The sequence below is a fragment of the Cibotium barometz genome, chromosome 56 (genome assembly GCF_041138505.1).
Source record: "Cibotium barometz isolate CiBa-2024 chromosome 56, ASM4113850v1, whole genome shotgun sequence".
Taxonomy (NCBI): domain Eukaryota; kingdom Viridiplantae; phylum Streptophyta; class Polypodiopsida; order Cyatheales; family Cibotiaceae; genus Cibotium; species Cibotium barometz.
This window is the reverse complement of record NC_141101.1, coordinates 20,865,833-20,879,879: the sequence shown is the minus strand read 5'-3', so window position 1 is coordinate 20,879,879 and position 14,047 is coordinate 20,865,833. Positions and strand designations below refer to the sequence as shown.

The 14,047-nt window shown below is 42.3% G+C and overlaps 1 protein-coding gene across 1 annotated transcript; it reads right to left on the bottom strand.

Moving 5' to 3' along the window:
* Nucleotides 1-11,473: 11,473 nt before the first annotated feature.
* On the bottom strand, nt 11,474-13,575 carry LOC147607016 (uncharacterized). The gene has a single exon (XM_086791335.1). The coding sequence runs from the start codon at nt 13,253-13,255 to the stop codon at nt 11,858-11,860; it is 1,398 nt and encodes a 465-aa protein (XP_086647461.1). The 5' UTR covers nt 13,256-13,575; the 3' UTR covers nt 11,474-11,857.
* Nucleotides 13,576-14,047: the final 472 nt, after the last annotated feature.

Sequence of the window (14,047 nt, the reverse complement as noted above, 5' to 3'; positions counted from 1 at the left end):
CACGTTTTCAACTTGTCCTTGTGTATTTCCTAATGGCATTTCTTTGACATTGCCATCATTATGCAATTCAAAGAGGTTTAACCCTCAGAGTCTCGAACTATCAATGTTGCATAGTCCTCATCATCCTTATGTAAGACTTCATTTCCTAACCCTAGAATGACAAATAGTGGAGGTGGAGGAATCAGTTTTGGAGCCTTGATTGGTCCGCTTTACAACTCTTGTTGAGAGTCTTTTGAACCATCTCAATGGCTTCAAAAATTTGTTCTTTTTCCTTAACAAGATTTGGGTATTGCTCAAGCTTCTTAGACAGCTTTTGAGGGTCAGCCTCAAAGCTATTCTCCATTTATCATTTCACAAACCGCAAGTCCTCATCCTCAGGGATCAAAGGAAGAGACTCATTGGATAATGAACTTTAAACTTTACTTTGTCTTTGCCATTGCCAACCATTATGGATTTCTTTTTCTTAGCCATTCTTCTCTTAGCACTCTTGGAAGTTGAAGCCTCCATATCCCCATTTTTAGCATTCTGTGCTTGAGCCCTTCTAGTCTCACAGCGTGGATAGGACATAAAACAAAATGTTCAACATCTTGATTTTGGAGTACGCTCATCATATTCAATCTAATAGTCTGTTCCAAAGGATTTCTAGCATTGGGAGACTGTTGTGCTTTGTAGGGGAAGTCCTTGAGTAGGTGATCACATCCTAGACACCACCTCTCCAAAAATGAGTAGGAGTAACAAGCGTAGGAGCATCCTTATATGCTATGTTAGGACATTCAGCTTGTATATGTGGACCTCCACAAGCATAGAAAGAGAGTGGAGCTCTCCGAGTCAAGGAGTTGATGTCCTTGCTTTTGTTGGCCACAATCATATTTAACAAGGTGGTACACTCCTCGGAGTTAACCATGGTATAGCCAGGAGGTGTGACTAGGTATTCCTTGTTTTTTGAAATTTCAATAGGAGAATCATAGTTTGGTTCCATGGTAATGTTCTCCATGTCACTTTCGAAATCTGTCACCATTTGATGCATTGGGGTAACCCTAGAAGGGCTGGTTCTAGTGGCAAGACAAGGGTTTGCACCTCCCTCTGCCTACACTTGACTTTTGGATTGCACTTATGGTGCAGGTAATGCCAATGGTCTTTGTTGTTAGAATTGTGCATCTCAGTGTTCTGGGGCTTTAACCATTTATTTGGGCATTTTATTGTATTTCTTCTATTTATTTGTCCTGTAAGCAGTCAGCCAGCCCTAGAGGTAGTCGGCTAGCTCACTAGGGCACTATATAAGGAGTTCCCCTTTATTCACTTCATCATCCAATGTTCAACATTCCATTGTTGGCCATTGCCATTGTAAAGCTTTACTGCTGTTTTATAAAAGATGATCTTGTCCAACTCTCTCTATCTCCTTTGCACTCTCTCATATGTTTACTGTGTGTATGCTTCTGCCTGTGCTTTCTCCTTCATGGTATCATATGCTTAGGTCCAAACTGCTCTAAACCCTGCAAATCTGCCACTTCTGCTGTGTGTTTTTCCTCCATCACTTCTCCAGGTACAGATCAATCCATACAATTACATTTTCAGTATCTTGCTGCGTTTCTGGTCTAGCCCTCTTTTTTGGTTGCTATCGGCCATCCCTACAGGCCATTTTTTGCTCTTCAGAGGCAAATCTTGAAGTGTTTTGGCTGCGTTTTCTCCTACAGAGGCTATCTGACAGCAGGTGGTTGTGTTTTCTTCTACAGAGGCAAACGTTGCAATTGTGGCTGTATTTTCTACACCGGCATCAGATTTGGTGAGTTCTCTTGCATGTGGAGCTGCCAGACGAGTGGCTGTGTTTTCTTCTACAGAGGCAAACGTTGCAGTTGTGGCTATATTTTCTACACCGGGATCTGATTTGGTGAGTTCTCTTCCATGTGGAGCTGCCAGACGATTGGCTGTCTATTTCCTTCATCCTCCACGAGTCCCTGCCCTTCCGGTATAGGAGGTTCTCGGTGGATCTTGGACTGTTTTGCTGTTGTCCCACCTCTTTCTCTCTACGGTTTGAGAGGGGGATGATTGTTCCTGGTGCCTCGCTTCATTGGAAAGCACTGAGAGAGAAGTGTTTAAGAGCTGAGATTTATTCTTTGTTGCTGCTGTTGATATGGCTCCCCCCTGTACTACGAACAAAGATGATAAGTTGAAACGACCCATTTACGCTTCATTGTTGGAAGCTTGAGATGCGGTCGTCTGGTTCATCCAACACAAGGGTTTTTGGGACATTGTTCAAGGCACTGAAAGGAAGCCTGAGCATCCTCAAAACTCTAGGAGGTGGACTTAGGATCAGGAGGATGAATTTACTATGGAGTTACAAAACTGGGAGAATTGGGACTCGAAGACGCATTTTGTGCTTGTGCGGACCATCACCGAGGAGGTCTCACTGGCAATGCAAACTCTCTCTAGTGCTCATCAGGTATGGTCAAAGTTGGAGGATCTCTTTGCGCAAGATTCATTGATGAGGGCAGTTACCTTGCAAGGGAATCTCTACGGTTTGTTATTTCCTGAAGGCAATTCTAGAAATAACAAAGTTGGAGGATCTCTTTGCACGAGATTCATTGATGAGGGCAGTTACCTTGCAAGGGCAGCTCTACGGTTTGTTATTTCTTGAAGGAAATTCAATGCAGTTACCTTGCAAGGGCAGCTCTACGGTTTGTTATTTCTTGAAGGCAATTCAATGCAGTCTTTTCTCATGAGACCAAGGTTATCCATGACCAGTTAATTACTGGCTATGGGTGCTGCTTTGTCCTCTTCTCAGTTGGCTGCTCTTATCCTCACCAAGCTTCCTTCGGACTATGATGTTATCTCTCGATCGTTGCGATGCTATATCACATCCACTCAATTGGATTTTAATGATCTTAGCTCCCTACTTTTGGAGGAGGAGTCCGTTCTCATCTCACAAGGTAAGTTGAAGGTGTCAGTCAACAGTTCTGACCAGGCATTTTCCTTAGTTCAGAAGAAAGGTCAGAGTCGTTGTTTCTCTTGTGGGAAAAGAGGACATCTGTCCAAGGATTGCTTGTCCAAGAAGAAGAACAAGACCAAGGGCAAGGATTTCATCTCAACAAAAAGGCAAAGACACGACACATGATAGTGATACAGATTCTAGTACCACTTCTAGGGCTCATAGGGTGCTTCCGGCTCAGGAATGGTGTGCTTCTCTAGTACGCATGTAGTTTCCCCCCATGTGCTTCTAGCCAGAAGAGGCTTGTGGGCAAGAGAGGGGGCTAATTACAGCTCCACCTCTACTGGTGCATGTACACTATGATTCAGAGTTCCAAGCATTAGACATCTGGCAAGACATTGTTATCTTTGGTATAGCAGAGATTATGAATTAGATCTCAAGTTCATTGTTTGAGGCTTTTGGGACGTGATGTGTTCCGTCCACTGTTGGGGATTATGGGCGTGGTGTGTCTAGCAGCTCATCATCTATTTTGGAGTTCACTGCACACTTGTGTGGGAATTTGTGGCCAAGCAAAGTTCCTTTCTGTTCACGGTGGCATCTTGTTTCGAGGAAACAGGTTGGTGGATGCTCTCTCCGGGGTGATTCCAGTATTCGGCGATGCTGGAGGGTCCATGGTTGCATCTTCATTGACTTAGCTTCTTCCGACTCTTGCACACTATGAGCTGCAAAGGGGGGTGTTAGAATTGTGCGCCTCAGTGTTCTGGGGCTTCACCATTTATCTGGGCATTTTATTGTATTTCTCCTATTTATTTGTCCTGTGAGTAGTCAGCCAGCCCTAGAGGCAGTCGGCCAGCTCACTTAGGCACTATATAAGGAGTTCCCCTTTATTCACTTCATCATCCAATCCACTTGCACATAGTTCAACATTCAGTGCTGGCCATTGCCATTGTAAAGCTTTACTGCTGTTATAAAAGGTGATCTTGTCCAACTCTCTCTATCTTCTTTGCACTATCTCATATGTTGATTGTTTATGCTTCCACCTGTGCTTTCTCCTTCATTTGTGGAGCTGGTAAAGCAGGAGCTCCAATTGCTTGATTCATCCTTAAAGTGGGATTAAGCTGGTAACACATGTTGGTGTCATGGTTACACATGCGAGCACAATATCCACACCACAGGTTAGGTCTCGGTTTGAGATGTGGGCATTCTATAGTTGTATGATTTGCTTTATAGTATGCACACCAAACCATTTCCCTACGCGGATAGAGATGGGGATTGCCCGTCTCTTTCAGACCTAGTTTAAACTCATCCTTGAGTTTCTTCATCACTCGTCGAACCAAATCCGCGTCCTCCTTTTCATCAATTTTATGGCTTTGAGATCCACTTCTAGAAGGAGTCTTAAATAATGCTTCAGAACCATTACCTCCTTTGGAGGTCCCATTAAATTGTCATCATAATCAATGGCATCTAAGGCACATTCATTGAACATCCTATGTCTTCATAAACCTTCCAGGAATAAAGAGATCAACCGGGTCTAGTTGGGCCTTTCCTCAGGCTCATAGATTCACCATCCTTTTGCTTCAGAGTGTTCAATTGATTAACTGAAGTCCCTTTGGCTCCAATTTTTGCATAAGCAATAAGGAAGGATTGTTCCAAGTCCTCATAGGTGGCCTTGCTCTTTGGTTCCAACATTCGCAACCATTTAGTTGCACCTTGTTCAAGTGTGACGCCAAATTCTCTGATCTTTGTAGGATCATCATTTACACTCAATGCTTCACTTACTTGCTCAAAAGTTTCAATATGACCATGGGCATCACCCGTGCCACTAAACTTGGTCATTGCTTTCGACACACTCCAAACCTTGTGAATGTTATCCTATCTCGCTCATGCTCTCCTCAAGGTAAAGGAGCACACAAGTGAAGTTCAACGGCAACAGGTTCCCTACTGGCTACTACTAATTCCCTAGCAAATAGCTGGCCATTCTTATGGCATCATCAATTGATAGGATCCCTATTGGAGGAGCTATATTGCCTCTAGAAACTGGTGTTGGTGCATCTAGTCCCTCTTGTGCATGTACATCCACAGTTTGAAAATCACCCTTTCGAGCAATGTGGACTCTTGGGGTACTGGTACATTCCCACTTTCACATCATTTACATTCATTCAGATCCACATCACATCTTATCACATCCACTTTTTAGTACGGTTTTCTACTTTCAATTACTGTAGGACTTTTCTAAGTTTCTGCCAATTGCTTGGCCTAGTTAAAGATACTTTTTCTCGATCCCATTGAATCTACATATCAGAGTGTTGATGAAGGTTTCAAAAGGGAAAATAAACCTTATCAGAATTGAATAGTAAAAAAACAGAAAGAGTATTTAAGTATTGTATTTTCATTCCTTATTAAGCTTTATTAACGAGAATTAATTCTAAACTTTCGTTTACTCATTGGATCCTCAATCCTCCCAAGGATTCCAGATTCTCTTTTTTGAGTAAGAGTTATCCAAGTTTTCTCTCAATGGATATTTTCATATTCTTTCTCAAATTTCTCAAGTAAAATATATTCAATATTCTTCCTTTTGAATAAAAGATTCATGGGATTTACAAAAATCAAATCTACCCATATTTCCCAATAAAATTAATAATGCTCAAAATTCCACTTTTGATAAATACTCATGATTTGAATTATGCCAAAAATTCCTCTTTTACCATTTAATTACTTGGATCTCAAATATTATGGGAATTTCTCTTTTTGCATAAAAATAAATTTACTAAAAATTTCTCTTTTACCATTAAATTACTTGGATCTCAGTTATCATGGGAATTCCTCTTTTTGTATAAAAACAGATTTACCAAAAATTCCTCTTTTACCTTAACCAATTAATTATGCATAATTAAAAAAATATTTCTCATGAATATGATGAAAATCATTCTTTTTGCATAGGATGTCCAATCCTAGAATATGGTAGGATGTAAGGGGTTTACATTGCAAGATCCTTCACAAGGTACTAGATTAAAGACCATGTGGGCTTTGTCCACATACACATGCTTGCTTAAGGAAGCCATGTAGTGTCTTTTCAATATTGTCGTGTCCTCTAGGACTTTTGCCCAATAACATGGCATTGGTTTGCTCAGAGTTTTTCAAGCAGACTCACCAGGGATCTTAAGGAAAGGATTCAAGCATTCCTCAGACATTTTAAGAATGGGTTCCTGGAACCAAGAATCGTCACTTGAGAAGGAAGGGCGATCTGACTCACTAAGATCTCCCAAGGTTAGTTGAGGCCCAGGAAGAGCTTCTTTTAATTGGTTCTTGCTTCTTATGCTGCTCCCTGCCCGTAGTAGGAGTGTGCGAAGCTTTTGTCCGATGCGCTTCTCTCAAAGAGTCAGCAATCACTCTACCGCTTCTCAAGTGCATTAAAAAAGTGTGCCCAAACGAGTCAAACTTAAAAGGGCTTAGTCTAGTCAGTTATTGGACTTTTTCTCAAATTTACTAAAAATAGAAGTTAGACCAATGATGTCAAAGTTGAACTAAACTGGGCAGGTACCCAATCCAAAGTGTAATTGGAGACTCAGTAAACTCAATTCCACGGAAAGACGCCTAGTTGGCTCACTGGAGTCAAAGAAAGACTTTCCTACCCTTTGAAGAAGGGTTTTTAACTAGCTCATATTCTCTTCCTACCAGCAAAGTGCTAACTTTGCTAAAGTAGGGTTGTAGGGCCAAGTAAGGGCTACTACCACCTAAGTGCTTTCTCCAAACCAATACTTTATCCAGGAACAACAATCAAGTGAATCGGGCTGAAAATGAGTCCAAAATAAACTAGATTTTCAGCTTAGTTTGCACGTAAAGTCCATCTTTGGAGGACACTAAACTAAGGTCCTAAACAGTACAATCCGCACGTGGCTTGGTATGGTTTTAGTCCAACCTATTTTCAATAGGCTTGGAACTTTAAACTCTTTTTTGGGGTTCTCACTTACTATTTATAGTAGCTCTCTTCTGCCTAGTTGGCCCAAGTAGCCCAAAATGGTAAATTTCTATTTTTGGCGAATTGGGACCAAACTTGGTAGGGTCTCTTAAAGTTATTAACACTAGGCAAAAGTCAGAATTGAGTTTGGATTCCTGGTGCGACTGTGAAAGCCAAATGTGGAGGCTCTTGAGATCCGTTTTCTTGGGTAGAATACCTCATCTATGCTCCGTTTGTATTTTCATTATATGGATACCGACCAAAAGCTCCTTTTCTTAGGTAGGATACCTCATCTAGGTAGGTTTAATAGGATCCACGATCTGCCTTCAGTGCTCTAAAACACCGATCTACCTCATCTAGGTAGGTTTACTAGGATCCACGATCTGCCTTCATCAGTGCTCTAAAACACTGATCTACCTCATCTAGGTAGGTTTACTAGGATCCACGATCTGCCTTCAGTGCTCTAAAACACCGATCTAGCTTGTCACTCTGAATCACCGGCGGAGGACTTATCTTGCCCTTCTTACTTCTCACCCTGTTTAAAAGTTGAGTCTAAGGGGTAGCAATCTTGGCATAAGTCTCAATGAACTTCTTGTCCGTGGAATTGGCCGTTCTAAGACCTTTCAAATCTTATCGAGATCAATCCTCACATCATCAGTAGACCCAAATACAAGAGTTCCTTCTTGAAGAAATCACATTTTGATACAACTTCTCTCATCTAAGTATCTTCAAGACGACTCTAAGATGCTGTATGTGCTCTTCCAATGACCTACTATGAATCAGCATGCCATCCAGGACGACAACAATGCACTTTCTGGGGGATATGCATGAAATAAATCATTCATCATCCTGCTAAAACGTAGTAGGAGCATTGGTTAACCCAAAGGGTAGGACCAAAAACTCATAGTGGCCATAGCACGATTGAAAAACAATCTTAGGCATATCCTCATGTGTAATCCTTGATAGCCTAGCCGTAGATCAACCTTGGTGAAATACTTTGTACTATGAAGATGGTCTACCATAAGTCATCCATCCTCGGTAAAAGAGGATACCTATTCTTGATAGTGAGTTTATTCAAGACTTTGTATTCTACACAGAAGCACATGATACCTTCTTTCTTCTGTGATAGAAGAATGGGAGTGCCCCATGGAGACTTACTAGACGGAACAAAATCTTTATTAAGATAATCTTGCATTTACCAAGAAATCTTGTCCTCCTCCTCCTGGTAGCTAAATTGATAAGGTTCCGAGAGCCGACAGATTAAATTTCTACATGTTAACCACATCTCTGATGGTGGTTAACTGGGCAGTTGGCTTACACAAGCCCACAAATTATTTTTTTGAAGTCCATCTAAGCGAAACAAGTGATTGGCATCATTAATTGGGTCACTTGTAATGTTTTGTGTGCCCAAGTGGGTCTTTAAACACTTCATGTATTATCTTACGGATTTTTCCTACTCAAATGAGCGTATCATGATGTAAACAAGGGATGTCCAAGCTAAGTGTAATGCTGGCATCATATACACATATATACTAGTAGATGTAGATACACATAGTTCTCATTTTTCACAATGGCCACCCAAGTTTGGATGCCCGATCACTTATAAGTTTTGTATAAATAATAATGTAAGGAATGAGAACACACACTTCCCTTGTGCAATCTTAGAGCTCTTATGTTCTCTTCCTCTTATCCTCTTGCTAGAGTGTGTGAGTGACAGTTTCTTTTACAGGTTATTGGGTTGCATCAAAATAGCTATGGAGTTATGAACGGGTATGTCCAAGAGAATCAACACAAACATTGTTTAATGACAAGCGGTGGGAGGCAAGTTTGCACTAGCTACTTCTCTAGTGGTTGGAGATCCTCCCTTGGGAAGCTCTAAACGGATTTCCCTTGCATCCCCACAACAAGTTTGTTTGATATCTTTCTCTCATGTTGAGCCTTTCATTGGTGTGTGCATAATGCCATTGCTTGAGTTTTCTTTTGGCATTATGCTTGAGTTTTCTTGAGAGTGTGGTAAAATAAGTTTAATATTGGCGCCACTGCTAGGGAGGTAAGGGCTTAAATCTTAGTTTCATTCTTGCTTCGTGCTTTCTCTTGTATTTTCTTCCATTTTAGCCACTCTGTGTGCATAACATAGTGGATAAGGTAAGAGAAGGAAGGAGAAAAGGAAGAGATAAGGTTGGTTGGTCCTTATTTGTTTTGATTTTTGTTGCGTGGGTTGTTTTTCTTAGTTAATGTGGGTTTAGTGTGTGGGATTTGTTATGTTTTTGTGTGGTTTTTGGTTGTTTAATGTGTCGATTGAGTTCTCTATAAGAAAAATAAAAAAATAAATCTTTTTTATTTTTGCAGGCACATAACAGTGGGCTTAATTAATCCCAATTAAGTTTTTTGGCTTTAATCTTGTATTTCCATCATTACAGTAGCATCTAAACTTACATTTGCATTCATTAGAGGTGGATTATTGTTTAAGGATGGCAAGGTTTGTGTGCCCAGTGATCTAGACATCCAAGCTTTGATATTGCATGTGTGCCATGACATGAGGCACCCAGGCATACATAGAACCTTGGCCTTGGTTGGCCGACATTTTTGTTGGCCACACATAAAATCCTTTATTGAGGATTATGTGTGGAAGTGCACCCAATGCTAACTAAATAAAGTTGAAAGGCTTAGAGCTGGAGGGTTATTGCATCCTTTGCAAATTCTTGAGAATAAGTGGCAAAGTGTCTCAATGGATTTTGTAGTTGGATTATCCCGAACTAATAGGGGTCATGAAGCAATCTAGTTCATCGTTAATCGAATGATGAAGATGGCTAGATTTATCCCTACCAAGTCGTCAGCAAAGAATCATGGATTGGCTCAACTCTTGGTGGAGAAATCGTATAAGATCTACGGATTGCCCAAGGAGGTTGATAGTGATCGAGATCCCAACTTCACTGCACAATTCTGGCAATAAGTATTTTCCAAATTGGAATCAAACTTGAGCACGTCGTCTTCAGATCATCCCAAATCGGATGGTCAAACGGAGAGAACAAACCAAACTATGGAGGATATGCTTAGGTGTATGTCTCCAAGAGAAGCATGTGGCTACTACTAGTGTTAGCCCATTTATGCTTATGTACAGTTCTCAGCTGAAGTCACCCATTGTCGTAGGACTACGGGGGGTCAAGTTGCAATCAACAATGGATTGCTTGCAAGATACGTAGGATATGTTGAAAGTTGCAAAGAAAAATGCAAAGAGTGCTCAGGAGGATCATGCTCAATATTACACTAAACACCAAAAACAAACCTCAAGAGTTTTACATGAGGGCTCTTAGACGATGAGAACTCGCAAGCATCACAAGTTATGTTCTCCATGTTGTGGTCCTTACCAGATCACAAAGAAGATTAGTGATATGGCTTGCCAATTAGCACAGTCAAGATTCACTTTGTGTTTCACATCAATCAAAGAACGTCTAGGTGAAGATGATGAGATTGTGCTAGTGGAGGAGATCCCTAATCACAAAGACATGACTAGGTATATTCCAATGGAATCCAAGTTGGTTATGGATAAACGTACTAGACGGTCTCAACATACCAACTATTCAAAGTACTTGATCAAATGGAAAGAACTATCTAAGGTTGAGGCTGCATGGCAATCAATGCTATGTAGTGTGAGGAGTTGGTCACTTCCCAAGATTCATTGTTGAGGACATCAATGGTTCTTAGGCGGGGAAAAATGTTATGTCCCAAGGTTTACCGTGGTTAAGATCTTCAGGCTCAGTAAACCTTAGCGTAGGGGTAAGGCCTCTTAAGTGGAGGTAAGTAGCTTTTATGAGACATGTGCTTTATTTGGATCCTATTTTGTAGGAGGCCTATAAAAGTGACTTTATGAGTCAATTTGAGCGAGAGCTCCTCACACTTGGATTCGAGGCCTTGAGACTAGTCCATGCTAACATTTGATGGGTGTGTACTGGTGGTATGGGACGCCAAGGACTTTGCATGTGGAGCCATGTATCTAATGCTAAAATCCCCGTGCGCTCGAGGGTAAGCCTGATTGGCTCTATTGTTGGGCATTGAGCTAAATGCCCAAGTCTGTGTGTGTTTTCCTTTTTTTTTAAAAACTTGAACGCAATGTTTGTTAGTCTAGGGGCTTGACAATGACCATCATGCTTTAACTGTTATGATGCTTCACTTCACACAAAACAACTTGGTAATATACTTCTCAATCCTCCTTACAAATTGCTATGGCTATTTCCTCTTTTACTTTCTAGACATGATAAATATTCAAGATAAACATATCATTCAAGTTATGAGATAGTAGTATTTAATGGTAAGAACATGCTTAATCAATAATAAGAGACTTGCAGCACAAGACCATGAAGAAAATATCCACCGAAACGAATACCCTAGGCAAGCCAAGCTCCATGCAGAGACTCCCCTCCTATTCCATGACGAGCCTCCCAAACCAAGCAGCACTAAAACCTGCACCCAAAACAAGCATCCGAGTCTATGGCTTGATGATGCAAGTTTCTTTGTAGTTGCTGAAAGCATGGAGGTTTCCTCTTTTTAGCTGACAAAGACTTCACCACTGTTTCCAAAAGCACAATCATGATTCAAAATTCTCACGAAACCATCATATGTTTTTTCCATGTTTGTACTTAACTCTGAGTACAATACGCCCATCATGTACACCACCTTTACCCTGAGATGTGACATGATAGCAATTTGCAGGGTAAGCTCTGACCGTGATGATATATACAGAAAGATCCCAATGCAGATAGTAAGAAGTTGAAGTATCTGTCATACAGAAGTATTTGTGGGTGTAGATTACATTTTTGTCATTATATAGAGCAACAAATCATAATTGAAAGTCCATGGCTGGTCTTGTTGACGTGGGTGTAAAGCGTAATTTCAACCAGTTGTGGTGTTCTATAGGAACAAAACATAATTATAAGTCCAAGGGCTTAGGCTTGCTTTCACAGATACTAACATGATCAATTGCCTTCCTGGAAGGCAACTGACCGGCCTTGAGCTGCCGGATTTGTGTGTGGTGACTGATGCTGCTGAAGATCTGATTGTTCTTCAGGTGCCTGATGTACCAGTGGCTTGGGTTGGAACACATCAGCCTTGGGTTGAAATGCATCGAAGAAGCCAGCAGATGCTGGAGAACGGGGCAGGCTCGCCACACCAAGAGTGCTTAAGATGGAGCTGTGAGCTGCTTTATCTGCACGGTCCATCCTCAGGGTTTTGGGTACACAAAGAGACCCCTGCTCCTCCTGTGTAGCTGATCGGGGGCGTTTGCTGAGGGCGTCGGGATCATTAGCAGTCATACTAGTCAAGTTCCAAGCCACATCATTCCATGGTAAACCCCATACATAGGGATTCCACACATGCGGCCATTGCAGAAAACTTGCAGCTGTATAAGCTGGATCAACTTGAGGCATGCTGCCAGCAGCCACAGCACCAATCGCTGCTGCAAATGCTGGATTAACTTGAGGCATGCCGCCAGCAACCATAGCACCAACAGCTGCCGCAAAAGATGGATCAACTTGAGGCATGGCACTACTTCCATTAAAAACAAAGGGCCATGACCAGGGCCACATCAACTGCCCCCACAAGGCTGGGGGATTCTCAAATCCCAGGGAATTCATGGGCGTTCTTGTGCTAGCTGAAACTGCCTCTGATGATGAAGAGGCTAGGGTTGCTGTAACTGATGAGCAGCAAGTGGATTCATCATGCTCTGCAATGTGTTGGGATGGTGGCAAATAATGTTTGGCATTGTGGTGTGATGGTGGCAACTCATGTGTGGCATTTGCATGTGATGGTGGTAATTTTTCTGTGTAAACTCCTTCTGTGGCATGTGTCTGCTTGGATGGCTTCAATTGTAAGGCAAGTTTCCTTGCAGGTTTCTGCACCATCTCTGCAAACCTTGACTTTTCTGAACCCTTCATTACTGTAACATCCTCATGTGCCTTATTCTCCATTGCTGCGAAGGTCTCCGTTTCTGGCAGCGTTTTCCTGCCGGAGCTACACTTTAAAGATAATACAGAGCTGGAATCGATGGGCGAAATGTACAAACCTTGATCTAGATCACCGCTGGAGATGCAAGAAACGCTGCCGGAATGAGGATTGCCGTCGCCGTTGCCGGTACTGGTGCCAGTCGACTTGGCCGGATTGGTATGAGAGCTCTTGTGCTTCCGTCGCCCCGCTCCGACAGGAACGTTTCTCAGAGACCCTCCCGCAGTCCAATAGCGCTGGCATTCTCTGCAGAAATGGCGAGGCTGCTTCACATTATAGTTGTTGAAATAGCAGAACTTGGTGTTCGAGCTTTGGCACCTAGGGCAAGTCACTGGCTTGTCAGGTCTCCCATTCTCAAGGATGGTTTTCTCCATGGCTTCTCTGCGGCATATAGGGTTTTCTAAAAGGGGGATGTATGCTGTGCGGCGATGGCGAGGGCATGCTCTGTCAAGCTAAAATATGATTAAAGACGAGAAATCACGGCAGAAAAGATGTGAAGAATGCCATAGCTGTATGCGGCGATCACAAACGACGCTGGCCTGTGATCAAGGAGAAGAAAGCATCATAGAAAAGAAAAGAACACAGATATAACGCATGGCTATGGAGGATTGGGGTTAGGGTTTCTGCAGAGCGCCATAGCCAGCAAAGGTCGCTAATGGCAAAAAGTGCTTCAGTTGAAACTTAAAACAAGCAACTGAACGACAGCGACAGCTTCACACGTGCTCTTCTGCCACGTCGGCGATACTCTCCCACGTGTTCTGCCAGCGAGGAAATGCCTTTTTCTTTCATCCACAAAAAAAAACCGTACTTGCTTTTCCATAAAGAAGGCTTCTGTCGCACGTAGCGAGTGTCCACGTCAGCAGAAAGTGGTAGGGTCGTGATGTGAGCGTGGCGGTCTGCTGTCCATGCATTTCTCAGTTTCACACTTTAAGTGGTGGGCGCCCACAGGAAATTTGATCGCAACCCATCTTGTGGAGCAGCGCTCACCAGCTGGCGTACTTTTGTGCTTTCAAAGCTTTTAAGAAAAGTCGCACGAGAAAAAGAGAGACCCACTCGCTAGTTACACTCCCCGGGCCCTACGCACACCATGTCTATGAGGCTGTGCACACGCTGGCCACTAGTGACTTGTTGTTTTGGGCAAGGGGTTAAAAATATGTCCGTGCAAC

Coding starts and splice junctions, on each gene's coding strand:
- LOC147607016 (XM_086791335.1), bottom strand. CDS start 13,255: ATGGAGAAAACCATCCTTGAGAATGGGAGACCTGACAAGCCAGTGACT.